The sequence below is a fragment of the Tursiops truncatus genome, chromosome 20 (genome assembly GCF_011762595.2).
Source record: "Tursiops truncatus isolate mTurTru1 chromosome 20, mTurTru1.mat.Y, whole genome shotgun sequence".
Taxonomy (NCBI): domain Eukaryota; kingdom Metazoa; phylum Chordata; class Mammalia; order Artiodactyla; family Delphinidae; genus Tursiops; species Tursiops truncatus.
In genome coordinates, this window is record NC_047053.1 from 12,949,092 (window position 1) to 12,975,644 (window position 26,553).

A 26,553-nucleotide genomic window follows, 5' to 3' on the forward strand; every position below is an offset into this window, starting at 1 on the left:
TTCTTCTCCCAAACCAGGAGGCTGGTGCTATTCTGAGCCGCCTTTGTTGCCGGATGCCTGAGGTCCGTAGAGAGGAACAGGCTGAGAGCAGAGCCAGGCTGGCAAGGGGGTGGCCCTGGGCAGGGCTGGTGAAGTCAGAGGGACGGCACGGTGGAGAAGGGCTGGCGAGTGACCAGAGGCCAAACGTGGCACAGAGAGGGCTGCTGCTCCTGGGGGCCCAGCCCGTGGCCTCCTCCCGCCTTCCTCCAGCCCCCCTGCTCCCACCCACACCCCAAACAGTGACCTCACAGCAGACACGCCCATTCATTCTTTATTCAGGTGGCATAAAAATCACTACAAAAACTTTACAAAAGAGCCTTCGGGAGCTAACGCCCCCCACCCCTCAGCCACTGAGACACCGGGCAGGGGGGACAGAGGGGAGAGGAAAAAAGGGGAGTCCTGGCAGTGTTGGTACCTCCGAGGACCAGCGGGGAGACTGAGGCCACGGGGTGGTCTGGAGGCTGCTGGGCCTTGGGCAGCTCAGGGCAGAGGCTCGACCTCCACCCTCATGTTTAATCCCACAACAGTGCTCGGCACCCCCGGGCCACCCCATCTCCCCAGCCAGGTGTCCACCCCTCCCCGGCCCTCCCTCTCCGGTAAACAGGCGTGGAGGCGACCCAGCCAACTTAGGGAATAACCTACCTACCTTCCTGACAAAAATGAATCCACAGCTGCCCTTCTGCCCAAGCCCCAGACGAGGACACCCTCTGAACCCCTTTGGATCAAGGCCCACGGTTCCCCAATGCCTGCCTTCCTCCCAGCGCCGCCCCTCCCCAAACTCCCCAAGAGGAGAAGAGAGACTGGCTCCCCTCCTCCCCTCTGCCAGACCGCGCCCCAGGCCCCCGCCCGCAATCCCACAAAGCTGTTTGGAAAGAGTGACATGAGTTGAGAGGCTGGTCCAAACAGGGCCTCGGGCTGCTGGCGGCCACAGCCCCTCACTTGGGGCTGCTAGGTTGGGGGTAATCCTCCTCCGAGGGGGGCGCAAGTTTTAAGTCAGGGCCGAACGGCTTGTCTCCGCGGGGGAAGCCTTTCTGGTGCTGGAAAAAGTCCTTGTTGTCAGGGGAGTCCTGCTGCTCCTTGAGCTCCGGCTGCGCGCCAGGATTGGGGTTCCTCACGCTGCCCACAAAGAGGGGCAGGCTCATGCTGTCCTCGAGGATGAAGAAGAGGAAGGGGCGGTTCACGCTGAAGGAGGAGAGGGACATGCGGGACATGGCCGTGCTGGTTGTCGCGGCTGCCTCCACGCCGGCCTCTCTGAGCTCCAGCGTGGACTGATGCTGCACGCTGGACACCACCAGGCTCTGGTCTGAGATCCCGCGCAGGTCCGGGGCCTGGAACAGTTCCTGCAGGCCTGCCCAGGCCAGGAGATGGCTGGTCAGAGCTGCCTTCTGCCCCACACGCTGCATGGACCTGCCTGGGAGGGTGTCTGGCATCCCGGCCAGGGAGCACCTTGAACCCACAGACTGCCGGTTAACTCCTAGTTAACCTGCACGTATCTGCTTAAAGGTTCCTTCCTCCGGGAAACCTTCCCTGAGCCCCTGCCCCGAAGTCCAGACAGATGCCTTTTCAATAGTTCCCTGGGTGGACTAGAGAGAAGCCCTCCGTCTTATCACTTAACGCTGAATTGTAAGTACCTGATTCCTCCTCTGCCGACCCCCGTGAGACTCAGCTCTTTGTACATGGTGGGCTCCTCGTGCCTCTCGCAGGAGAGCCAGCGAGGCTCACATGCCACCCCTGGCTCTCCACCCAGGATTCTCTGCGGTGCTCAGTCTTGGGCAGAGCAGGTCCTCATTCCCTTGCCCCACCCCCTGCCCAGGACAGAGAGTCCGAGGGTGCATATCAAACCCTCTCACCTCCCTAAGCCCCAGAAAAGGCCAGGACGCAAGTCTAGCTCTGACTCAGGCCTGCCGGCTGGGGGGCTTCCTCCTTACCCACCCTGTCCAGCTGAGCCGGGAGCTGTCCCACGCCCGGCCTCCTTACCCAGCTGGCTGAGGATGGCCACCAGGTCCATTTGGTATTTCAGGTGCAGCTTAGGCAGCTGGACCGTGGTGGGCCTCTCCCGCAGCAAGGGCTGGTGCAGCACGCCCCAGCTCAGGCTAGCCAGCACCTGGGACGCGTTCCACTCGAAACGGGTGGGCACGACGACCACGAAGCTCATGTTGTTCTTAAAGGGGAAATGAGCCACCTACAGACAAGGCAAGGAGACGGCGTGAGGACCAGAGAGCGCCCAGGCCAACGTGGGGACTGGGCCGGCATCGCTTAGGAGACACTCCATCCTTCACAGGTGTGTGCGGGGTCTCTCTGAGCCTCCGCTTCCTCACCCGTGGAGTAACACTCCCTGCACACACTGCCGGCTGACATGTGACAGAAAGAGAGAAGCTTTTAAAGTTTCTGGCCGAGCGTGTGCACGTAGGCGGCGCTCACTCAGTAACTGGTAGTTTTCTCTCTCCTCCTCTGCTACCAGCTAGCCCGTGACTCAGGGTGAGGAACCCCCTGTGTCCGCCTCTCACTTCCATGCGTACAATGGACCAGGTTGCCCTAGCAGAGGAGCCGCTATCAAGGGTGGTACCCTATCCACTCCTCTCTCCTCCAACTGTGACTTTGCCTGGCTGTGTATCTATACTGTGATTTGGGGTGAGATTTCATGTGAACAGAGTTTCCGCAGCTAAAGAAGTGTGAAAACCACTGGGCTCCGTGGGCCCTGGTGGATGTCACTCCTCGGGCTCCAGGCAGAGCGCCCAGAGGGCAGGACCCCAGTGGCGGGAGGGGGAGTGCCAGTGTCTGGCTACCTGGGCCAGCACGCAGAGGGCGGGCGAGACAAGAGGAAGACCAAGGAGGGCCAAGGATGGAGACGGAAGGGTGAAGGAAGTGTGGGCAGGACACAGCCTGGCGGGAAGGGGCAGCAGGAATAGAACTGGTGGGGAGGCGAACCAGATGGGTCACGTGTCGGGGGAACCGGAGAGAAGCAGGGACACTGCTCCGAGGGCCTGCCTCACCCACAGCCCCTCTCAGAAGAGGCCTTGTGAAACTAACCAACACTGCGGTCTCAGCCACGGCCGACTGGCCCAGGGATCAGCCGCTTAGGCCAAGGGGACCGTGTTTAGGCTGGAAGCGAGGGAGGCTGCACCTGAGATAGCGTGACACAGCGCTCTCTCTAATCAGAATGTTCCATCAGGATGCTGACAGATCCTCCCTTCCAAGGAGCACCGTGTGAGAGCTCAGGTCGCATCTCCCAGGCTTCAGGGTGCTGAGGCCCTGTGCTGCCCCATGACCCATGGGTCCTTGTAATAAACCCCCATAACCAAAGATCACCTGGGACTCAACTCAGTGTCCCTTCATCAGAGAAGGTTCCCTGACCCCTCTAGCTAAAATACCTTCCCCCCACTCTCTGAAATTAGCCTGTTGATTTACGTTTGCTCGTGCACTGTGTGTCTTCCCTCCCCAGAGCAGGGATCTTGTTTCCTTGTGCTCCACTAAACCCGCAGTGCCTGGAGCCTCAGTTTCCCTGGATGGGGGTACAGCGAGACCTTCCAGAGCGACCCGCCCCAGCGGCGTGACTGCAAGGAAGGTGCGGCACACCCCTGACCCCTGTGCCTGCCCCACAGGGGCCCATTCCCTTCTCCACCTCCCAGCACCCAAGCCCAGGCTGAGGAGTCAAGGGTGACCTGGATCTCAGGCTGCTCCAGCAGAAACCAGCGCAGCGGGTACGTGCGGGCTTGCATCATGTCCACCGGCACCGTGAACTGCTCGTCCAGGTGGAAAGTGTCTCTCCGCGTGAGATTCGGGTCGAACTTCCTCCTCCAGAAGCCTGAATCCAGCAGAGGGCAGGGGCCATATAGACTGGGACCAAGGTAGATTCTACCCCACCAGTCTCTTCCGCATCCCACCCAGAACCCATTTAAGGGATGAAAGGTGGAGGCTGGAGCACCAGGGGGTGCTGTGCCAGGTGATACACAGGTAATCTGAGGTCTGTTCCCTGGAGTGATTGTAGAACCTGGGCTTGCGTTCTCCCCTGCCCTGTCACGTTCCCAGGAACCTCCCCTGGGTCTTTTAAGACTCGGTTTCCTCCTAGGGAACTCTCTCCACGACAGCCCCATCCAGTTCCTGGGCCTCCGTCCTGCCACACCATTACCTGTCTCCTACCCTCCCGGCCCAGGCCTGGGGAGGAAGAGGGACCCTCAGAAAAAAGCGTGCCTACAGGGCAGGGGTAGGGTCTGCGGGCAGGGAGCCGAGAAGGGGAGGAGCACACCCTGGAAGTGGATGGCATTGAGGAGAAGCAACACTGTGTCATCTGGCAGATCTGAGAGGAAATCCTCAATCTTCCCCTCTGTGGCCTCCTTCACCCATTGGTTGATGTTTGCCAGGTCATCCCTCTTCCTTCCCGTCAGGCTCATGGGCTTTGCACCAAAGAGCTGTTCTGATTGTTCCAAGAAGTCCTTTTTGATGGGAAATCCTGCACAGAAGGGCCCACAGGCTGTTGCCAGCATTGGGCCCCACAACCACCTGTGCTCCGACTGGCTGCCTGAGTCCACACCCGTCTCCCTCACCCCTGTCCACCCCAGGACACAACCTAGAGAGTGTCTGCCACCAGCACCTACCTTTCTGCAGGTACATTCTGGCAGCCAATCGGAAAGCCCCAGGGCCCAGGTCCTGGCAGAGGCGGCTGAGCAGGTGGGGGAGGCAGGGCCCTGAGTCCACGTGCAGCACCTGCTGCAGCCTCTGCAGCGTTTGGTTCTGAGCACCTGGAGGGGACACAGCAGCTGTGGTCCTTCCCACCCCCACTGCCCTCTCCCATCCCTCTTGAATACCTACAGTGCGCATGCCCACGAGACCGCGCTTTCTCCTCCCATATCCTGAACTGGTCTGAGGGACAGGACTCCCAAGTTTGCTTTCATCTCTGTTGCTGCCAATCTGGGCAACCTCACCCTATGGCCTTCCCTCTCTGGGGAAGGTCCCACAGTGAGACCCTCCAGTCCAACGGAGACGTTGTACCTATCATATTCTTGCACAAAAATCACCAGAAGCACATCCTGGGCCCAATCCCTGGGATTCTCATTCACAGAGACTGGAGTCTGCATTTTTACCAAACATCCAAGTGACCCTGATGGAGGAAGCACCTGCTCGTAAACTCTGGGGTAGGTAATGAGTTCCTACTGGCCTCCCAGCTCTGCTGGTCTGGACAGGTGCTCCCATAGTACCTAGTGCCAGGTGAGACAGTGCCAGGGCCACACTCAGAGGCGACAGGATCAGGTTGGGCCTGGTGGAGTTTTGGGCCACCAGGGAGAAGAGGTCTCTGGTGAAGGCCATCATGGCCTGGGCCAGCCTGCGGGTCTGCTCCGGGTTTGGGGACCCCTCGCAGTCTCCTGGGGCCTTCTTTGGGGCAGTCTGGCCACCAGGCTCCTGCAGGGACAGATTAGGGGTCAGTGGGGTCAAGGGGTCAGCTCCAGGTTCTGTGTTGAAGATCTCCTTCAAAGCCCCTGTGCTGGGGACAGCAGGGCCTTGTCCCAGTCCAGACATGGGCAATGGCATTCAGGGGACTAGGTCCCTTCCTCTGGTTCCTCCCACCCTCGCCCTTCAGGCCTCAGCCTCACTGCCACCCTCAGGCCCCGCCCACTTCCTTGCCCCTGCCTATGGCCCTCCTCCCTCAGGCCCCACCCACTCTTCCCCAGCCCCACCTGGTTGTACCTGGTTGCCCAACTTGAGGAGGGAAAGTGGGGGTAGCTTCTGCTGGGTCTGCCCGCTCATCAGCTGAAGAAAGGAGGAAGCAGATGGAGAGCAACCCTTCCCACAGGTCTCCCCACCCTGCACCAGCCACAGGCGAGGCCCCCTGGGGCCTTCCTCCCTGCCGCGCCTCTCTCTCCCCAGTACCTGCAGGCCCAAGGGCTCCATGGTGCTCACAGGAGAGAACTGTTGAGAAAAGAACGAGGAGAGGCGAGGGAACCCCTAAAGCCAAGACCTCCCTCGACCCTGCCCCCCTCCTCTTTCCCCGGGACCCCTGGCGTCTCCCGTAGCCGCCTCCCCGCCCCACCCAGACCGCGGCCCAGGCTCACCGCTGAGCAGGGGCTTTGCAGGCAGGACAAGCTGAGCACAAGGACAAGCTCAGGCAGCCAGAGCAGCGCCATGTTCCTGTGCGGGATGGGAGGCCTCCGTTCCTTCCTCGCGCCCACACCCGCCGTGAAATCCCACCCTCACGCTCACGGGCAGCCGAAGTCCTGAGCCGTCACCAAGGAGGGGACAGCGACAGCGGCAGCACACACGCCCAAAGCACAGCCCTCTGAGCGGTGAATTGCTTGAACTCCCCCCTGAGTTGCTTTTTCCCCTTTGCGTTTTCTGATCGTTCACTTTTCAGGCACTGAAAATGTTTTTGTTCATAGGGGGAAAATATTACCCAAACAAAAACATGTCCCCATTCTTCAAGGCCTGGTGTTGTGAGTCAGACCTGGGTTTGAATCCAGGCTGTGCCTCTTGGCAGAGGCCGTAGGACATCCCCCTTAACCCCTCTGGGCTTTGCCTCATCTTGTAAAATGGTGGCGAAAGTCCCTACCTCTACCCATGTGTATCGCGGAGACCCACCTAAGTCAGTCTTCGTGAGCCCTGACTCCACGGCCTGGCACTCAGCAATGGCTGCTGTCAGTCTAGCCCAAGGGCCCTCTTGTGGGAGGCGCCTGCCCTGAAGCCTCCTCTGTGCTGAGGCTTCCACCCCGGAGCTCCTATCCAACTGGCTGTCCATCGGCCCACCTTTTCTGGCTGGTCTGCTCTTGCCCACAAGGGTGGACGGGACTGTGGTCTCAGCAGGGGTGGTGGGCTGGGCCAGAGACCGGCCTTGTTGACCCAACAGCAGAGCCCAATGAATGACTCTGGCCAGAGCCACCTTTGGACTTACGGAAAACACAGGACCTGGCCCTCTCTCTGCCTCAGGCTGGCTCCGGGAAGCCAGGCTGGCGGGTGCGGATGGGCAGGTCTTGGTCCGGCCTCGGAGCAGGTCTCACACACACCCATCCCGCCCCCATCTCAAGCATCCTTCTATCACCCGTGGCCCCATCCCCATCCCACACAAGGACGCTTGGCCAGGGCCCTGATCTCCCACCGGGGCTTTTGAATCTTCCTGGCAAGAAAAGGCTTCCAGGCTTTCATTTCCCAGAGGGACTCCCCCCAGAACCTCCACCTTGGTTCCTCATCACCCCAGGAGGCAGAGAAGTGACAGGTCTCCTGAATAAACTCAGCCCAGACCCCCTCGGCAAGGCGGGCAGCTCCAGGCCAAGCCACCCATCTTACCTCGGCAGGCTCCTCGCCGCTGCACACGATGTCCCTCTGGCCCCACTTGGGTGCTCCCCACGCTGTGCCCGGGTTCCAGCCAGCCCGGCTGAGCCCTCCCCTGCCACCAGGACCTTTGCTCTCAGCCAACCCCTGTTCCAATTGCTTTCTCTTCTGGTAAACATTGACCTGCACATCCGGTTAAACATTGATATTAGGACCAAAAACCCTTTTCCCGCCAAGGCATCTAATACTGGGACAGCTACCTGGAACCCCCGTAGATGTGGGTCCCACTTAAGCCCGGAGAAAGGAGGTTCAGGAGACGGTCGATGAGGCTGTCCTCAGCCGGAGGGCAGATCCAGGAAGGACAGGGGCCTTCCAGTGACCCCATGAAGTGAGAGGTTATCCCTGTCTTAGTCAGGCACACAGAAGCTGTGTGACCTGCCCAAGGACACAGAGCTGGGCTCAGAGTTACATTCAGGTTCCTAGTTCCAATGTCCTTTCCTCTCCCCCATAACTGCCTCCCCCTCCCAAGAGGAGGGAAGCGGAAGCTGCAAGAGACGACTCAGGAACCCAGGATAGGATGCCCATCCTCAACCCTCACATGCCCAGCCTGGATCCAGACGGCAGGGGTGGGGAGAGGAAAGATGCGGAGGGACACAGCCTCTCCCAGCACCCTACTTCATCGGGAGCAATACCTCCTTACCCTCCTCAAGGGTGAGGGCTCTAGAAACTGGCCTGGGGCTGCACGAACCAGAAGCCCTGTACCCAGTACCGCCTGAAGAACAGTGATCGGGCTGCCTCCGCACCTCCTCACCCTCTCCTCGCTGTCCCGGAAGCTGCAGGGTCTCAATTTTTCCCCACCCTGGCACCGTCGTCAGGAAAAGCCTCACTCAGGGACCTCCCTGGTGGTCCAGGGGTTGGGGCTCCGCGCTCCCACTGCACGGCCGAAAAAAAAGAGAAGCCTCACTCGGTTCCACGGCTCTTCCAAAGAATTTATTGATCATATTTACATCTATTGCAAATAGTGAGAAAGCAGCAGAGGCCCAGCCCCAGACCTCATCTCTGCTCCAGAACGTGAGGACCCGGGGATGCCTGGGTCTTCCTGTCCCCTGGGGGAGGGAGACCTGAGATGCAGAGATGACCCTTCTTGCCCCTTCTTTCAGGGTCTTGGACCTGCTCCCCCAGGGACTCTGGACCCAAGGGCTGTCTCATCAACTCAAGGCACAAACACTGTGGTGACGGGTGGGCAGGCAAGGCATGGGGTCGCTCCTGGCAGGCACCACCGGGCCCAGTCCATCTTCTCTCCTTTGGTCCTGCCCTCTTTCTTCCCCTACTGGTCCCACACTGGGCAGGGCCTGGCTGGGAGGACACTTAAACCACTGCCCAAGGCCCCTAACTCCTGGACCATGGCCAGCCCTTAGAGGCTGGAGTCCAAGCACCATCAGTGTCCTGGACTGTGGTGGCGTCCCGGTCCTTGCAGGACAGGGGCAGAGAGAGCCCAGCAAGGGGTGCTGTGGCTGGAGACTGGCTAGGCAGGGAGAGTCTCCCTTCCCCTTCCCAGAGCTTCCTGTCCCCATGTGGATGCAGAGGGCGGAGCTGGGGAGAAGAGAGGGCAGCAATGCCTTCCCCAGGCTCTCGCTCTTGCTTCCTGCTGGCTCGGTGGGGCAGCATCGCCCCAAGCCATGAACGAGATCCCTTCTGGCAGCCTCAGTGGCTCTGGGGGTTCAGGAGCCCAGACCTCCAGGCCACCTTAGCTGACAGGCCATGTGGGTACCCAGGGCATGGGGCCTGAGGCTTGCCAGGAGGGATGCTGCTGGGGACACAAAGGTGAGGGATGGACTCCCGGAGGACGTGTGCCCACCTCCGCCTGGCCAGCTCTTGCCTCGGACTATGCCAGGAGGCGGATGACCCCGTTGTCTGAACCCAGCAGGAGGTGGCGTTTGGTGGGCAGCAAGGCCAGGCTGGTGAGCGTGCCACGGAAGTTCTCGGAGCTGAGCTTGGTGGTGGCCTGGGAAGGCGGCTCAAGCAGGGAGCAGACGCCAATCTTGTTGGCCACGGTGCCAGTTACCACCTCGCTGCCGTACAAGTCGAAGGTGTGGATAGGGTCGGAGGTGGACTTGTAGTGATGCGTGGGCTTCTGCTCCAGCTCCTTCCAGACAGTCAAGGAGTGGTCAGAGGAGGAGCTGACCAGGACGCTGCCCTCCACCGCCTGCCCGGGGAGAGCAGAGCCTCAGCAGGGCCCGGGGTCTTCCTGTTTCCTCCCACAGGATCTCCCAGGAGGACAGGGTGTCCTGAGCCGGGGACAGGCTGCCACCCTCCCACGTTATATCAATGTTAGCTAACAGGAATATATTAAGTGTCATCAACCTAGTCATCATTATAATTTGGGCACTTACTATGTCAAGCATTGTATTAGGTACATTACACGTCTTACCGTGGTTAATCTTCATAACAACTCTATGAGGAAGGTGTTGTCATTGTTCCCATTTTACAGAGGAAAACACTAAGGCTCAGGAAAGTTAAGTAATCATACAAGGTCACAGAACCAATAAGTGGCAGAGCCAGGATTGACACCCAGGCTGACCCTAGAGACCTCCTGATGCTTTCTTGGAAAGTCAGAATTTAGAGGCACCCAGAACCCAGGATCCCCTGGGGGGCCCTGGAGGGAACCGGGGGCTGCCTGCCCCCAGCAGTGGCAGTGCATGTCCCCTCGTTGCCGCTTAGGATGGGGAGGGAGTCCCAGTTGCCTGGAAAAACCCTCCCACAAAGAGCCCTGTTCCTCCCCTCCTGCACCTCCCTGAGCAGTTCCCTGAGGTCTGCGATTGAAAATGGGCTGGGGGTGGAGGTGGGGGCAGGATTCCCATGCCCGATCCGCCCCTGCCCGCACCGGGACAGCCCAGCTGGGGGCATGGACTCTGCTCAGTGGTCTGGGGGCAGTAAACAGCCTCCCAGCTGAGCTTTATTTAACCTGACTGGGTCATGGACAGGGCCCGACCCCTGATCCTCCAAGTAAGACAAATATGGACAAGAGTTACTCATTAGAACATCACCAGGAAGCAGCAGGGTCAGCTCGGCCCCCCGGTTCCACCCAGCGGCCAGCCTCCTGCCGAGGCCCCCATGGTGCAGCTGGCTCTTGACCCTCCCTGCCCACCAGTCCTCGGGCAGGTATAAGCGAGGTCAGCTGGAGCCTGTCCTGGGTGGGCTCTAAGCAGAGGTGACGGCTGGAGCACTCAGCCAGGAGGGGAAGGGAACCTGGTCTGTCACCTTGATCTGCAGGATGTCCCCTTCATGGGCAGGCCAGCCACGCAGAACCAGGCCCGTACGGGTGTCCAGGAGCACCATGAAGCCCGAGGAGAAGCCGGCCACCACACTCCGGCCGCTGGGGCTGACAGCCAGGGAGCGGACAAGCCCAGGGTTCAGCCCGCTGCTCAGGCGGAACTCATGCTGTGGGCAGAGGAAGACAAGCTGAGGCGCCACAGCCTGCTCCAACCCGCATCTCCCCGAGGTCCAGTTCATCCCCCAACCCACACAGCTGGAAGGCCTGAGCCTCGTCCCCCATCAAGGGGGGGCTCCCCAAATCCCAGAGCCAGAGCCCCACCCCCCACCCCCCAGGGTTTGCTGCTGCAGATGATCTGTCACCAAAGAGAAACTCTGCCCTGGCCTCCTCTCTTCAGGGGTCTCTCCGCCCTGCCAGGCACCCAGGCCAGGGCTCAGAGAACAGGATGCCCCTGACCTGCAGGCCAGGCTTCCGGCAGTCTACAAAGCGCAGGGTCGAGTCAGAGCTGGCCATGGTGATGCTGGTGTGGGGGGCGGGCATGACAGCCACAGCGGTCAGGGGCACCCGGCTGTCCGACGGCTCCACCATGCGAAGGGTCTTCCCTGGGAAGGAAAGGCACGGTGGATCTGGGTCCCGGCCACTGATGGAAGAGCCCCGACTCCTCCTATCCCCCCAACCCACCCCGTACCTGCCTCCCATATCCCAGGAAACCTCAATAGATGCTGCGAAAGATATTTCTTGACCCTCCCACCTTCCTACTTCCGTGGCCAAGCCAGGCCCCTCTCTTCACACAGCACCCTCGCCGAAAGCTACCTCCCCACCACCTACCTCAATGCTACTCTACCTCCTTAACCCCTGCTCTTTAACCTTATTTCTGCCTACAATAATGACAGAAAATATGTGAGCAACTGTTTACCAACCAGGTACTACGTGCTCCACGTTAAGCTAAACCCCTATGCATTATCCTCTAAAGCAACTGTTCTGATTCCCATTTTGCAGATAGGAAAACTGATACTTCGAGTAGCAGAGTGACTTGCTCAAGGTCACTCAGCAAGTAAGTTGGCAGAGCCGATTCAAACTTGGGTATGACGGATTCTGAGTCTTAGATGCTCCTCTCTGTGGTCTCACCAGGTCACCCTCAACCACATACCATTATACCCCAACCCACCACCCTTGGTGGAGTACAGGACAGCAGCAACAGAACAGGCCTCACCTGGGCCCGCTCACCTGTGAAGGGGTCCCAGACGTGCACAGCCCCGTCACAGCTCACCACACACTGCGGGGCCTCAAGCTGGCCCACAAAGAAGACACTCTTGCGGTGCTGGGCATAGACGAGGCGTGAGGCTGTCTCACTGGTGCCGTCCCCAGAGTTGTAGAGGGGCCAGAGGCGCACGGTGCGGTCCTTGCTGCCACTCAGGAAGAAGTCCTCGCTGCTCAGGGGCACCACACACTTGACAGCCCCTGAGTGGCCGGGGAAGCTCTGCAGGCGGATCTGGTGGAAGCGAAAGTGGGCATCCTGCTGGTTCACGCCGATCTCGTACTGCCAGTGCGCCAGCCAGTTCCCACTCAGGCCGTGCACGCTCCGTGGCAGCTTCCGCTTCAGCACGTTGTCCTCGCTCTGGCTGCTGAGGTCCCCGCCACCCACCCCGGAGATGGGGCCCAGCGGGCCGGGGCTCTCAGGCTGGGAGTCATCGGGGATCTGGATGCGGTTCCCGACCAGGACGCTCCCAAAGGTCCCCGAGTGGCCGTCGTCCTGGGGGCAGCCCCCACCCTGGGGGTCCCACTCAGGGCCAGTGCTGGGCGCGGTGGGCTCCACGCTGGCAGGGCTGCGATGGCTTGGGCTCATGCTCTCCAGATACAGCCCCGCCAGCTCCCCCACCAGCTCGTGGTTGGGGACGATCTTCCGGATGATGTCACCTGGATGGGAGCGGGAGAGGTCCTGAGATTAGGGGAGATGGCAAGTGACTGCTACCACCCACCCACGGGCTTGGGAACCACAGAAGGCAGGCCAGGTACTGTCTGTGCAACTCTAAGCAAGTAACTCTTCCATCTCTGAGCCTGTTTCCTCCCCAGGAAAACGTGGATTCATTCCTTCAGTATGGACACGTGAGCATCTTCCACATGTGCTGCGTGCCATGCTGGGCAGCAGAAACAGAACGGTGAACAAGACAGGTCATGCTCTCCCTCCCACAGGCTAGATTTCAGTGGTGGGATGACAACGTATCTGACCAGCACTGTTCATCCTATTCAGGGCGATGACACACATAGACGCTTGGCACAGGGCCCGGCCTATACGGGAAGTTACGTGAACAGTGGGCTGCTAATTCCTCTCAGATGGCTGCTAAGACGTCAGTCCGGCAGCCTGACTGCCCTGCCTGCCCCAGGCACAGGCCAGGCTGCTCCTGTGCCTCCTTGCTGGCCAAAGCTCAATCCCTGTTTATACGTCACCGGGACTCAGGGGCCTAAGGCCAAACCCCTTTGCTCTGACCCAGAGAACTGTGTTTAACACCCACTCCTGACACTAGGGGCTGGGGGAGCATGGGGCCCTCCCAGGGGAAGAGTTGTAGCCACAGAGGCTGGGAGGGGACGTGATGCGCCAGTACCCAACAGGCAGGAGAAGGGCACGTAGATCGTATACGCCATCTCCAAGGTGAACACCTTCTGCAGCTCGTCCAGCAGGGTGGGGTCCACCAGCCGCAGCTGCCCATCGGAGAAGGCCACCTTTGGCAGCTGGCCCTCACTGCGGCCCACGGACTCCAGCTTCAGATCCTGTGGGCAGGAAGCCCGGGGAGTCAGCAGAGGCCACGGCCCCTGGCCAGCCCACCCCAGCCAGGTAGGTCTGCCCACCTGGTGCCGAAGCTCGTGCAGCTGAGAGAAGATTTGAAAGAAGGTGGCCACGGGCTCGCTCAGGTGCTGCTGGACCATCTCCTGTCCGATGCGCAGGCAGATGAGGGCGATGAGGCTAATGGTTTTCATACACAGGACAGTCCGGGCCTGGGCTCCACTTGGGAACCTGGAAATAGAGCTTATAAGCTCCAGCCCCCACTGCCTCTGCAGGGCTTTCCCAGATCTATCCAAAGCCGTAAACGAAAGGAGCTATAAGACCAACTGGTCCAGACCAGGTGAGGAAACGAAGGCACAGACAGGTGTGGCTTGCTCAGGGTCACCCGGCTGGGATGAAAACCAGCACTCCTGACGCCCCGCGCCCCAGGTCGCCCCCCAGCCGGGCTGCTCCCCTGTGGGGTGGTGCAGGGCCCTACCCCGTGACGAGGGAAGTGAGGAAGCTGAGCACGGGCAGCAAGACCTCGTGGCTGATACGGGGCAGGATGTCCATGAGGGTGGTGTCTGAGAGGTACACGATGATCTTCTGGGTCAGAGTCACCGCTGCCAGCAGCCCCGCCTCCTTGCGGCTGTTCAGTCGACTGGGGCCTGAGGTACTACCCGGGGCCACCTAGGGCCACAGAGCAGATGAGGGCCAGGTTGCCTCACAGACCGCCGGGAACCCAGAGAGGTCCTGGGTCGGCCCTCAGCCGCCCAGACCCCAGCTGCCAAACGGCGACTGACCAGGTAGCTGATGTAGGGCAGGTACTGGTAGGTGAGGACGGGCTCCCCGTACAGGTGGGCGACGTGGAGGAGGCAGCTGAGCACGGGCCCCGATACTATATCGCCCAGTACTGGTCTCTTCTGGTAGATGTTGCCCACGTTCAGCGGGGGGCTCTCGCCACTGCTCACGGTGAACTGCTGCTGGGTGGGCCCTGTCAAGGAAGGGCCACAGCTAGTGGAGGGCAGGGGGTAGGTGGGCCTTCAGGGACCGCAGTGAACACTCCTGCTCACTCTAGCTTGGGGTCTCCCCGTGCCTCACCCAAGGAAGCAAGGAGCTTACAGACTGGGACCCAGGACCGGGCCAGGAGGTGGTCCGAGGTGAAAGTGGGAAGGATCCGCTACAGGGGGCTGAAGAGGGGCAAAGGGCTGGAGGAAGCCCCATCCCCGGCCTTACCCACATAACACGACGTCAGCAGGCGGAGCAGGTTCCGGGCCACGTGGCGAGAGGCCACGGTGGGGCCGAGCTTGGCGGACAGCCAGCGGACCATCTTGCAGGCCGTATCTGCAGGGCGGGGGCAGGCCCTGAGCTCATCAGATAACGGCAGCTCACTACTCCCCAACCCCACCCCACGGACCCCGCCTAGCCGACGCGGACTCCAACTGTGCCCAGGAGCCCAGCCAGCGCCTGGCCACCCCACGCCACCACCCTCCCTTTAGCAGTAGCAGAGCTGGCCTGTGGGAGTCTGGCTTTGGGGCTGCTCCAGGCACCTCTACTCGGGCATACCCTGCAGGAGGGTGACCCTTTCAGTGAATCTCCCCCAGCTGCGAAATGAGGCCCTGGCTACCATCCCCTCTGGCCTCTTCCCCTTCCGCTTCTCTTCACTCTCTCAGTCTAACCACACTGGCCTTTCACAGATTCTTTAATGGAACCACGACAGCCTCAGAGCCTCGCACAGGCTGTTCCCTCTGCCTGGAACGCTCTTCCCACCGCAGAGCCTGCCATTTTTGCCCAACTACCTCCTCCTCGTTGAACCCCAGCAGGCCCTACTTCCAAGGAAGCCTTCTTTGACCCCTGAAAATGAGATCTAAGCCCATGTTATATTCCCTCGTGGTAGCCAGCCATTGTTGTTTGTAGCACTAACAGAACTCGTGCTTACGGAAGACTGCCTACAGCACGGACGTGAGCTCCAGCAGGGCAGGCCCATGGCTCTGCTGCGTGTGGATCTGCTCGACCCACTGCTTGGCACAGGGCAGGGGCTCCACACACGATGAGTGTTAGACCGACACCTCCAGGCCTGAGAACTCACCAAGAAGGATCTTCTGCTCTTTGCCCTCCGACTGCTCGGTCAGTGGTTCCTCTTCTTCCTCCCCGTCAGCCCCGCCATCACCGGCCACGACCGTATCCATGGACAGCACCGTGTTGGACAGCGTGAGCTCAGACGCCTCGGGGACCTCATCCTGCTCCCCCTCCCCCTCCCCCTCGTCCAACACCACACAGCCCTCCTCCTCCTCCTCTTCCTCCTCGGAGCCCTCGCTTTGCTTCAAGTCCTGGCTGCTGTCACCCGACCTGAGGCTGCTCTTGTCCACCGGGGCGCCCCCCTCGTCTGCCACCCGCTCCTCGCCCAGGGATGTCTCGCTGCTGCTGCTCTTGTCACTCAGCCGGCCCAGGCTCACGGCCTCAGCCTCCTGGGGCTGAGGGGACTCGGCCACGTAGAGCCCGGCCTGGAAGTCCTCTGTTTCTGGGAGGTCGGCCTGGTCGTGGAAGCTGACGCCAGACGTGTAGTCCAGGAGCCCCAGGCCCGAGGAGGCAGCAGGCTCCCCGTCCATCTGGATCTCCTCCCCAAAGGCACAGGAGCTAGGCCTGGCCCCCGGGAGCCCACTTTCCTCATCCTCTGCAGCCCCCGCCAGGCCCTTGCTTTCTTCCTGGGAGGCCTCCACACCCGCCAGCACCTGCAGGACGTGGGGCAGCAGGTGGACGAGAAAGGCCTGCAGGCCCAGCCGCACCATCAGCTGGGCCACAAAGCAGTCGGTGTACAGGTAGAAGCGCCCGTGTAGCCGGCAGGGGCTCTCGTAGGCACCAATGAGCGGCTTCAGTAGGTACCTGTTAGCATTTTTGGGGCCCAGTGCCTTGGCAACAGGTTCAAATAGGTACCAGGCCGTATACACGGCTGTGTGCTCCTCAGACATGAGCGACAGCACAAAAGGCAGCAAGATCTCCAGGCCCTCGGGGGTGATGTCACCCAAAACGGCACCCAGTTGCTGCCACAGAGCAAAGACCAGCTCCCGCCCCTGGGCCTCATCCTCCACGCGCCTCGCCTGGTACAAGAGGATGAACTTGTGCAGCGCGGGGAAGTACGAAGGGAAGGGAACCACGGAGCTGAAGGGGCTGAGGAGCTGGGCCGGGCAGGGTGGGGGCAACCCCTGGGAGACGGGCCTGTACTCGAACAGCGGGTCCAGCTTGCCCCTCCCTGCAACCACGGGGCCTTGACGGCCACTGAGCTGCAGGAGCGTGTCCAGCACGGGCTGCAGAGACACAGGGACCTCCTTGGGATGGCGTGTGCAGAGCCCCCGAACAGCCTCGAAGCGTACCCACAAAGGCGCATCAGGCGGCAGCGTCCGGATCCTGGTGGCAAACACCATCTCAGCCAGCAGGACGCCCAGCGCCTGCATGTCCCGATGGAAGAGGTCCCGCAGCAGCACGGCGCGCTGGACCTGGGGCTGCGGAGGCACCTCCAAGCGGCCCCCCAGGCCTTTGGTCAAGAAGTTGCCCAGTTTCTCCACCTCCTCCAGAGCCTGCAGAGGACCGAAGCCCTCCGGAAGAAGAATCTTGCCCTCCTCACCTTCCCCGGGGTCTACCCCAGCAGCTTTGTTCCGGCGGCCTGGTCGAGAGGTTGAGGCCCCCGAGAAAGGCAGGAGGCCTGGAGGGGCGTGACTAGAAGAGGAGGAGGAGGAGGGGCCCAGCTGGTCACCTGCCTTCCCAGTGAGGGAGATGGAATCCAGAGCTTCTGTGGCCTGCTCCAAGTCATCCTCCCCCACCACGGGCATGTCCCTGGCCCAGGCAGCCTCACGGGGAGCGGCCTCCAAAACCGGCCTGCCCGTTCCATTCGCAAGCTGTGCTGGGAAGTCCTCCCGGCCTGTGCTCTCCTGGATGGTCTGGAACAACAGCCTGGGGATGAGTGGAGGCTCAGGGGCCAGAGCAGGGGCCCCGGCCAGGCGCCGGGGGTGCGGCTGGTCAAAGAGCTGCACCACGCCGTAGCTGGTCAGGTGCGTGTGGGCGTCCACCAGGTGCAGACACACGTTCTTCTCCTTCACGGCCTCCTTGCCCTGGAGTTTGTAGCCAAAGGTGAGGTCAATCCAGTGGTGTAGGTCCTGGGACACCTCTCGGCTCTCCAGCAGCGCCCGGTGGGCAGCCACGAACTCCTGGCTGGAGCTGCACCAGGCCGGCACGTCCAGGTCAGGCATGTCAGGGTGGATGGAGCAGAAGATGGAGGGATCGGTGTAGAACTCGGGGATGCACTCATCAGGTGTCCAGCTCTGCATACGCTCCATGCTTGCAGGATACTCATGGGGCTCCCACTGCGCCCGCACGTGTCCACAGAGCACCGACCGGGGTGTGCGCCGAGCCTTGTACACATAGTATGTGATGTCAGAAAGCACGTCAGAGATGTGGTGAGGAACGTGCGGTGGCTCCCCGCCCCCCGCGCCACCTGCCACAAACGCCTGCCGCGTCATCTCATACGTGAAGTCCAGCTGTTTATCCCCCTTGTTGAGGCGGAACTTGGACTTGCGCAGGTCTCGGAAGCGCCCCCGGGGCGTGGTGAAGTCCACCACCCAGGGCAGCACTGGGTGGTAGTTGGGGTCCCCCTGCCGCCGACCTGCCAACCGATTCAGCTGCATGAGGTAGTGGAAGTTGCTGATGCGGCCGTGGACCCAGTCTAGCACGAGGTCCCTAAGTTCCTCCTGGCAGGTGGGACACCCAGGTCCCCCTCCTCCCTCCTCTCCAGGCTCAAGGCCTGCCCCCTTTCTTGCTACAGAGATCTCCTCATCCTCCTCCTCTCTGAGCTTCTCGTAAGCGCTCAGGTCCAGCCGTAGCTCACTGCAAAGCTTCTCATCTACAGCGATGTGGTGCAAAGACAGGGCCCCACAGGCCAGTCCCTGGCGGTGACAGGCGTCCATGGCCCTCAGCACGCGGAAGAGAATGAAGAGCACCTTGGCTTGGCTGTTGGCCAGCTTGGCAGGGCTGAAGGCGACCACATCGTGCAGGCAGAACTGCACGTAGGGGTGCACCACATACAACATCTCTGGCGACTCCAACAGCGCCTCAGCTCTCAGAAGACTGGGAGAGGCAGGGCTGCCCCGAGGAGGACAGGGGCCATCTCTGGCATGTGATGGGCACTGGGGAGCTTCGCCCACTGGCAGGAAGGGGCAACCATAGACCCTCTGCAGAGCTTGTCGTACTGAGTCCAGGGCAGGGACAGCTGCAGGGGCAGGACTGTGACTATAGGGCTGCCCATAAGTGTGATATGCGTGGCGCCACAGGTTGCGATAATTCTGGGCAGCCACATCCTGCATGAAGCGAGTGAGGGTCTCCGGGCTGCCGGACCCCTCCTCAAAGGGCAGGGAGCCCAGCGGGTAAGAGAGCCTCTGTTTCCGCAGCCCGTGGACCTCCACTCGCGTCCAACCGGGCGGCAGCCTCTGCACGGAGCGTTGCAGGAGAGTTCTGACTTCCGCTTCGCCCAGGCCTTCAGCGCGGGGACACGGTCCCGGGGGCAGCCGGCGCTCGCGGAGGCTGGCCAGCCAGCGCGCAGGCACTAGGGCCACCACGTGGGTGCCCCCCGGGGCTGGAGCCAGCTGCCGGGCATCGATGTTCAGGTCTCTCTCCACGCTCCGGAGCAGCTTCTCCATGTCGGGGCTCGGGGGCGGTGACCAGCCCTCGGCCTCGGTGGTAAGAGCGACTTCCCGCCCCCTGCTCCCCAGGGCCATCCCCTCCTGGCCGCCTGGGGGCGGCGCGGGGCTGAGCCCGGCCACGGCCCTCCTCGCCACAGCTTCCGGAGTGCCGAGCCGGGTGTGTGGGGATGGGAGAGGGACAGGGGCTGGGGCGGAGGAGGCGGGGGTGGGCCGGGGACAGAGGGGGCGCGGGGGCGCACTTACCCCTCAGCAAGGTCCTGCACTCCGGGAGCGGCAGGGCGGGGGATGCGGGGCGCCACCGCCGGGCTCCACCGTGACGGGTCAGCTGACGCTGCTCACGTGATCGCCCCGGCACGGAAACAACCGCACGTGGCTCGACTGGTCCAGGGGACCCCGCCTCCCGCCCGCGCCACCGCCCGGCCGGCCTCGGCGCCCTCCCTCCCAGCGCTCTGCTGGGCCCGGTGGCGGCTTCGCTTCCTCGGGGTGAAAGGGGCAGGAGAGGGGGATGCTGAGCGACCCACGGGATTTCCCCTCCCCTCCCTACTTCCTCCTTCATGTGCTGGGTCGCGGACCTAGGGAGGCTTTCCCTAGAGATGGCGGACTTTAAGTGGCCGATCATCCCTGCCACCACCCCACCTCCCTCTGGTTTTACAGAGAAGAAACCTGAAGCCGAGACGGGACTTTTGACTTAAGTCCCTTCACCGCCTCCATGCTGCCTACCAAAAAAAAGAGCTTTTAGTTTTCCAGAATATTTCATCAGTAACATTCCATTTGGCCCTCACAACACTCAGTGTGGTAGGAGGGACGGTTACTATTTATATTTTACAGGTGAAAACCAAGAGCCTCCAAAGAGGCTTGTCCAAGGGGCAGAATGGAGACTTAGAAGGTAGTGCACAGATCCTTTTCCCTGGAGTCCTCCCCACTGACAGACCTCTTAACGCCTTTTTTTTTTTTTTTTTTTTAATTCTGGGCAATCTGGGGGAGAGAAGAGGCCCAGGCTCAAAGGCCTGGAGTTCGTGGGAGGAAATGTTCCCCCAAGACTTCCTGTTGAAGATCTGCCTCTGCTTTGCTGCAGAGCCTGCCTGCTGTGGTCAGAGCCTTGCAGATGCCACGGTGGCTGGGGGGAGGGTGCAGCACGGACAGGGAGCGGAAACCAGTGAGCTGGCACCAAAACTACAGGACTCCTTCAAGGGGTCTCAGTTCTGACTCATTTGCAGGATAGATAGGCCGTTGTCTGCGGCGAACCCACTGTTTTTGTTTTTTGTTTTTTGTTTTTGCGGTACGCGGGCCTCTCACCGCTGCGGCCTCTCCCGTTGCGGAGCACAAGCTCCAGACGCGCAGGCCCAGCAGCCATGGCCCACGGGCCCAGCCGCTCCGCGGCATGTGGGATCCTCCCGGACCGGGGCACGAACCCGTGTCCCCTGCATTGGCAGGTGGACTCCCAACCACTGCGCCGCCAGGGAAGCCCTCACTGTCTGTTTTTTGAGTCCCACTCCTAGAAGGAGAGTTTGCCTCATGTAGGAGTCTGGTATGGAGATGTGGGAGCTCCATAAAGGCACTTAGGAAAAGAATAAAGTCCTAATTAGAGAGGAGACAGGAATGGCTCAGCCATGATCTAATTCCATCTATCTTTCTTGAAGGGGCAGCCAGAGCCCCTGACGTGCTTGGTCACATGACCTTGGGCAGTCATAACTTAAGCCACCGTTTTTTTTTTAAATTTATTTATTTTTCATTTTTGGCTGCATTGGGTCTTCCTTACTGCACATGGGCTTTTTCTGGTTGCGGCGAGTGGGGGCTAATCTTCATTGTGGTGTGTGGGCTTCTCATTGCTGTGGCTTCTCTTGTTACGGAGCACGGGGCTCTAGGCACACGGGCTTCAGTAGTTGCGGCACGCAGGCTCTAGAGCACAGGTTCAGTAGTTGTGGTGCACGGGCTTAGTTGCTCCACAGCACGTGGGAACTTCCCGGACCAGGGATCGAACCCATGTCCCCTGCAGTGGCAGGCAGATTCCCAACCACTGAGCCACCAGGGAAGCCCCACAACCCCTTTTAAGAAGATAGCTTTAGATCCCTTTTAGGATGAGGAAGCTGACTACCTTAGGTAACTTGCTTAGGTCACATAGCTAAGAAGTGGTAGACAAGGATTCAAACCCAGGCCTATCTCATTCTAAAACCAATGTTCTTCGTACTCCTTGGCCATGCAGTATTTGTTTTCTTTTTAAAATTTTATTGCAGTACAGTTGATTTACAATGTTGTTTTAGTTTCAGATGTACAGCAAAGTGGTTCAGTTATACACATACATATATCCATTCTCTTTCAGATTCTTTTCCCATATAGGTAATTACAGAATACTGAGTAGAGTTCCATGTGCTATACAGTAGGTCTTTGTTGGTTATCTATTTTATATATGTAATATATATGTATAATCCCAAGCTCCTAATTTATCCCTCCCCTCCCCGACATTTCCCCTTTGGTAACCATCATGCACTATTGTTTTTTCACCAGGGAAATTAGGTGTTCCTTGACAATCTTGTATCCCCAACATTGGTCTGAGTACCTGAGACCAAAGGATGGTCTGGAGGTAGTGACTGCTTCTTTTTTCTTTTTTTTAAAATATTTATTTATTTGGCTGTGCCGGGTCTTAGTTGCGGCATGTAGGATCTTCGTTTTGGCATGTGGAATTTTTGTTGTTGTTGTTGTGGCATGCAGGATCTTTAGTTGCAGTATACGGGATCTTTCAGTTGCAGCATGCGGATGTAGTTCCCTGAGCAGGGATCGAACCCGGGCCCCCTGAATTGGGAGCACGGAGTCTTAACCACTGGACCACCAGGGAAGTTCCTTTGTGCGTGCTTCTTAGTACCAATAAAATTTTGGTCCGCACGATCTTTGCTCTTCTCTCAGTTTACCTAGACTGAACAGGAGTTACTTTTTCTTTCTGCAAGTTTGTGTGTGCCCTGCCCTCTAGTGGTTTTGACTTGCAATGCAGCAATGACCTTGAGTGTAACTAACCTTATCTCTTACAGTTCTTTCCATCCCTTAAACAGGGATGTCCTTGCAATACTGGGCACTGGTGCCCTAAGATTTCTGGGGTACTGACACCTTCCCCAGTCTGAGCCCTAAAACCATGGTTTTTCAAACTTTATTATGTACTTCTGATTGAGACGCTGGAATCTGATTTTTTTTGGGGGGTGGAATCTGAATTTTTAACAAGCACTAGATAATTCTGATGCAGGCAATCTGCAGTCCACATCTTGAGATCTAATGTTCTGTAACAGCTCTATTCCCAAGTGCTCCCTGAATCCCAACCCAAGCACACTTGGGCTTTAGGGAATCTGGTACCAAATTAGTCACTCTCCTTCACCAAACTCGGTATTGAGTTTCTGGGAAGTCATGGCTTGGAGGGTCAGGGAGAGAAGCTGCAGCAGCCCCAGCAGTCAGCCCATGCTGAGCGAGGTTAGCTCTTGCTGATCTGGCAAGGAGAAAAGTGAAGGAAGGTAGTGTTTAGTGCACCAACTGTGGGCCAGGTACTGTGCTAGGTGTTTTCAAACATATTCCTTTCTAAAACCCTACAATAAGCCATGAGTTTATTATTCATTCAATTTTGTAGATGAGGAAATTGAGGCTCAGAGATGTTAAGTATCTTCATCAAGCTCGCAGCTGGTAAGAGTTGGAATTTGAATCCAAGTTTGTCTAACTCAGTGGTTCTCAATTGGGGGCGATTTGGGCCCCCAGGGGCCTTTTGGTCATGTCTGGTGACCATTTTGATTGTCGTGGGGGGGTGCTAAAGGCATCTAGTGGCCCAGGGCTACCGCTAAACAAGCTACTATGTACAGGACAGCCGCCACAAGAAATTAGCCAGCGCAAAATGTCAATAGTGCTGTGATTGAGAAACCCTGGACTCAAAGCCTGTGCTTTTGCCCTATAGGGTGGGAGGGTGGGGACATGGAAAGTTAGAACAAAATGGGAAAGGGCCTACCCCAAGGGCCTTGGGTGAGAAGGAAATGGGACTTTTATGCTAAGGATAATGGAGAATGGGGGCAGCTGGTGAGATTTCTCTTTCTTCCAAGCTTGGCCAAGACCCTGCTCAGTTTCTCCCAACCTTGCCAAGTCAGTCCTGGGACTTCACACTAAGCTTGTCCTGGAGTGACCCCGACTCCCAGCTCAGGGCTGGGGCAAAATATTTACCTGAGTCTTCTGGCACAGGACTTCCCAGCCAAAGCCCCTGGTTCCTGGGGCCCTTGTGCTCCACCTGTAGCTCCTGGGAGGCCCCACATTAACACCTTTGCAGTGGGGGGTGAAAGTGTAAAACATGGAGCCGTGGAGGGCCAGGAGGTGTCTATGAACAGTTAGAAGTGGAGTAATGGGCAAAGCCAGGAGGATTCCCTTAGCAGGGCCCTCTCTCTTGAGCAGGAAGTAGGGAGCAGCTGGCCTGGGGAGCAGGGTTCTGACCCGGAGGAGGCTTGTTTCCACAGCCATTCCTCTTCTCTAGGTTTGGTCCTCAGCTTCACTGGACCTTTCCCAGTACCCATTCCTAGAGCACCCACACAGCCAGGCAGCCACCATTCTGGGCCTCCCCAGTACTGGCCTCCCAACTAGACCAGGGTAGGGCGGGTCTGAGCAGACAGTGCCGACAGGAAATACCTCTCGTTCCAGGCTCAGAGCCTCTGAAGAACTAACCAGCAGATTGGGGGAGGGAGGGGGGGAGAGAAGGGGGAGGGAGGAGAAGGGGGGCAGGGGAGGGAGACAGTCTTGGAGTGAGAGGGGAGAGGAAAGAACACTCAAACAGGTCCCCCATATTTGGGGTTTCATCTCCTTCCTTCCCTCACCACCCATGGGGGGGTGGGGATAAAGGAGGGCAGAACTGGAGGAGGATGTGGTAACAGCTGATTCGTCCCCTGAGGTCACACTTCCCAACAATCAGCTGTTACTGGGGTGGAAGGCAGGAAGTTTCCTTAAAGGCACAACGTTCTGAACACAGGTTCGGCATTCTGGAGCTCCTAGGAGCCATAGCAATCACTTGGTGGAGCCCCTCTTTAAAACGGAAGCAACTAGCTCACACTCCAGGCTGTTATCTTCACCCCGCCAATTGGGAGCTTATGGAAAAGTCATGGATCCCTCTCCACACGTTCCTCTTTGGTGGTGGTGGAGAGATGCGAGTGATTGAGGTGGGGTGGGTCTCAGGCTTGCCCCTTTAAGCGGTTCGACAGCTTTTGCCAAGTCATTGGGTTCCTTTCCATTTTTTGTGTTTTTTTCCCCCCTTTGGCCCATCCTCCCGCCCCTCTGTGCTCTGATTGGCCTCTGGGGAAGGAGCAGCCTCCTCATTGGTCTCCACCTTTGAAATCTTTTCCCTAAGTAGGCCTGAGACGGTGAAAAGCTTCTGGGGGGCGGGACAGAATGGGGGTATTGGGCAGAGGACGGGGTTGCTAGCCAGTTGCACTTTGGCCCGGCCCGGCCCGGGCCCTAGTTGCTGACCACAAGTCTTCCTTCTACCCTCAGGTGAAGACTCTGCTATAAATCTTTCGTTAGGAAGCTGCTGCTTGAGAGGCTTTGTCTCTCTGTGACTGGGGCGAGACATCTTCTAGCAGAAGTCTCCTCTGATTAGGAAGGCTCCAGGAGAGGTGGAGTAGATCTCTCCATTGAAAGCTGGGGCCAGCCGAGGTGGGCAGTCCTCCCTCCCCCAAAAGCCCCCAGGAGTCCTCATTCCAAAGGAAGAGTCTGGCTGCCCTGGGGGCTGATTTCCACCTTCAGTTCTCCTCACTCCTGCTGCCTCTCCTCCTCCACCTTTCCTGAGAGATCTATCGCCTCCTGCAAGAGTTCAGTGAATCCGTTTGGGGGCTGTCTAAAAGAACCACTCACGGCTCCAAAAAGGAGGGGCTGTAGCCCTTTAAGGACCTCGCCGGGATGGATTCAGAGATGAGTTTAAAAATGCCAACTCACAGAGCGCGCTGGATTCTGGGAACGAGGTGTCGGACCAAGAACTACACTGACCAGTATGCACTGCAAACACACACGCCTTTACTTCCTTCTGCTTTTTAGGACTCGGGTTTGACGTAGCGCCCCTCTAAGCATGTTAGCCTAGGCGGAGGGCTGAGCCACACCTTTTCACCTATTGGCCAGCTCGCAACTTGGTGGGCGTGGCCTAGCGCTACTCCACTAGGCAAAGGGGTGGCTTCCTTGCCAGTCAGAGCTAAGACGGTCGGGGAGGCGGGACCAGAGCTAAGCGCTGGCGCCCTCGAGTGGGTGTGGTCACGCTGCCCAGCAGTGGGCGGTGATTGGCCCTGGGCGGTGCAATCGCAGCTTGTGCGTCACGACGCCGCCAGCTGATCGCAGACTGTAGCCGGTGTGTGCTGGGCGCTGGGAAGAGACAGCGCCGCCGGCCGTGGGGATCGGACGCACTGATTTGCTCCCCTACCCTCAGCACCCCCCCACCCAGCACCAGGTGGGTGTGAGATGGGGTCCCGGCCGCACAGGAGGGAACCATGCTAACGGGGTAATGGGGGAAAGTAGGGTCCTGACGGCCACACCCTGCCCTTCCGGGGGAGGGGAGAGGGGGCGGCGGAGGCTCGGGCGCTCCGGGGGAGAGGGGCCTGGACTGGCTGGAGTAGTGTGTCAGGAGGTTTAAAGAAGGAGTCCGGGACAGTAGGCGTGCGGAGGGTTTTGCTGAGTAGCTGGGAGAAAGACGAGGGGCCGGAGGGCTGGGGGCGGCTAACCTCGGCGCCCTCTGGTCGAGGATACGGGAGCCGGCCTCCCAGCTTGGGGAGGATTTGGACTGGGCGGGTAGCGGGGAGGTGCTTTGCCTCTACCGGCACTCATTGGGTCAGGGCCAGTTGAGCGCCCTGGCAGGGAAGGGGTCTCTGGGCGGGCCGGCCCCTCCTCTCGTTCCCTCCAGGGGATGTTATGTAAGGGGGGAGGGGAGAGGAGTAGGGGGCGGCGGTGCGGGGGGGGGGGCCTTATGCAACCCAAAGGTTAGAGTTTCACCGCGGGTTGGTGGGGGGAGAAGGCAGGAGGAGAGCCTGGAAACTCTAACCCCCCCCCTCCCCAGCCTAACTGGCCGTCTTGGGCCGAGAGAAGGTCACCTCTGCACCTCCCCCCAGCCTGTCCGGTTGTGGGGCCCCTAGCCCAGGCCTGGCCCTGACCGCCTGGGAAGCCGGCTGGCTGGGTGGGGCGCCTGGGTTAGTCATCACTGGGCTCCCTCTCTCCCCACCTCTCGGCCAACTCTTGGCCCCTCCCCGTGGCCTCTGGCTAGGCTATTGCCCCCACCTCCCTTCGGCTGTAGTTCCAGCCTCCAACTCATTTGGCCTGTCATCCTGGCTGTCAGACTGGGCTAGGAGCTGTCAGGGTGCCAAAGGGCTGATGGAGCAGCTGGTCAGAGGGTCAGTGCCCTGGGCCCACCCCGCCCTGCAGCCAAGGGCACCTGCTTGGCACAGACTCTCAGCAGCAGCTGAGTCCTATGGGCTGAACAGAGCCTGCTCAGACAGAGAGGAGTGGGAAGGAGTTGGACTGGTCACCTGGGAGAAGGAAGATACCACAAA

At 59.6% G+C, this 26,553-nt stretch overlaps 2 protein-coding genes across 4 annotated transcripts; both read right to left on the bottom strand.

Annotated features, from left to right (window-relative positions):
- Positions 1-302: 302 nt before the first annotated feature.
- Positions 303-8,220, bottom strand: SERPINF2 (serpin family F member 2). The gene is made up of 9 exons (XM_073797892.1): positions 6,087-8,220; positions 5,905-5,943; positions 5,722-5,784; positions 5,235-5,436; positions 4,635-4,778; positions 4,286-4,489; positions 3,702-3,844; positions 2,017-2,221; positions 303-1,387 (listed from the first exon to the last, which is right to left on the bottom strand). The coding sequence occupies exons 1-9, from the start codon at positions 6,156-6,158 to the stop codon at positions 975-977; spliced, it is 1,485 nt and encodes a 494-aa protein (XP_073653993.1). The 5' UTR covers positions 6,159-8,220; the 3' UTR covers positions 303-974.
- A 44-nt stretch (positions 8,221-8,264) lies between these two features.
- Positions 8,265-19,359, bottom strand: WDR81 (WD repeat domain 81). 3 transcript variants are annotated; one of them, XM_004329545.4, is made up of 10 exons: positions 15,421-19,356; positions 14,568-14,675; positions 14,135-14,325; positions 13,831-14,021; positions 13,418-13,583; positions 13,174-13,339; positions 11,798-12,487; positions 11,027-11,172; positions 10,558-10,737; positions 8,265-9,502 (listed from the first exon to the last, which is right to left on the bottom strand). In XM_004329545.4, exons 1-10 carry the CDS (start codon positions 19,094-19,096, stop codon positions 9,182-9,184), a joined length of 5,835 nt encoding a protein of 1,944 aa, XP_004329593.3. In that variant the 5' UTR covers positions 19,097-19,356; the 3' UTR covers positions 8,265-9,181. The 3 variants fall into 3 exon arrangements, 2 of the variants coding, with proteins under 2 accessions (XP_004329593.3, XP_033702755.1); XR_004523677.2 differs by lacking the exon at positions 8,265-9,502 and having other exon boundaries at positions 10,602-10,737; positions 11,784-12,487; positions 15,421-19,359; XM_033846864.2 differs by lacking the exons at positions 8,265-9,502; positions 10,558-10,737 and having other exon boundaries at positions 10,982-11,172; positions 11,784-12,487; positions 15,421-19,359.
- Between the last annotated feature and the right edge of the window lie 7,194 nt (positions 19,360-26,553).

Bases quoted from the DNA above. Each gene is read 5' to 3' on its own strand.
- SERPINF2 (XM_073797892.1), bottom strand. From the start codon at position 6,158: ATGGCGCTGCTCTGGCTGCCTGAGCTTGTCCTTGTGCTCAGCTTGTCC. The intron at 5,785-5,904 runs GTACTGGGGAGA...TCCTTTCTTCAG, and splicing joins TGGAGCCCTTGGGCCTGCAG to CTGATGAGCGGGCAGACCCA. The intron at 1,388-2,016 runs GTAAGGAGGCCG...TGGCCTGGGCAG, and splicing joins GGCCATCCTCAGCCAGCTGG to GCCTGCAGGAACTGTTCCAG.
- WDR81 (XM_004329545.4), bottom strand. From the start codon at position 19,096: ATGGCCCTGGGGAGCAGGGGGCGGGAAGTCGCTCTTACCACCGAGGCC. The intron at 14,022-14,134 runs GTCAGTCGCCGT...CTGTGGCCCTAG, and splicing joins TGCCCTACATCAGCTACCTG to GTGGCCCCGGGTAGTACCTC. The intron at 12,488-13,173 runs GTACTGGCGCAT...GCTCCCATCCAG, and splicing joins GCCCTTCTCCTGCCTGTTGG to GTGACATCATCCGGAAGATC.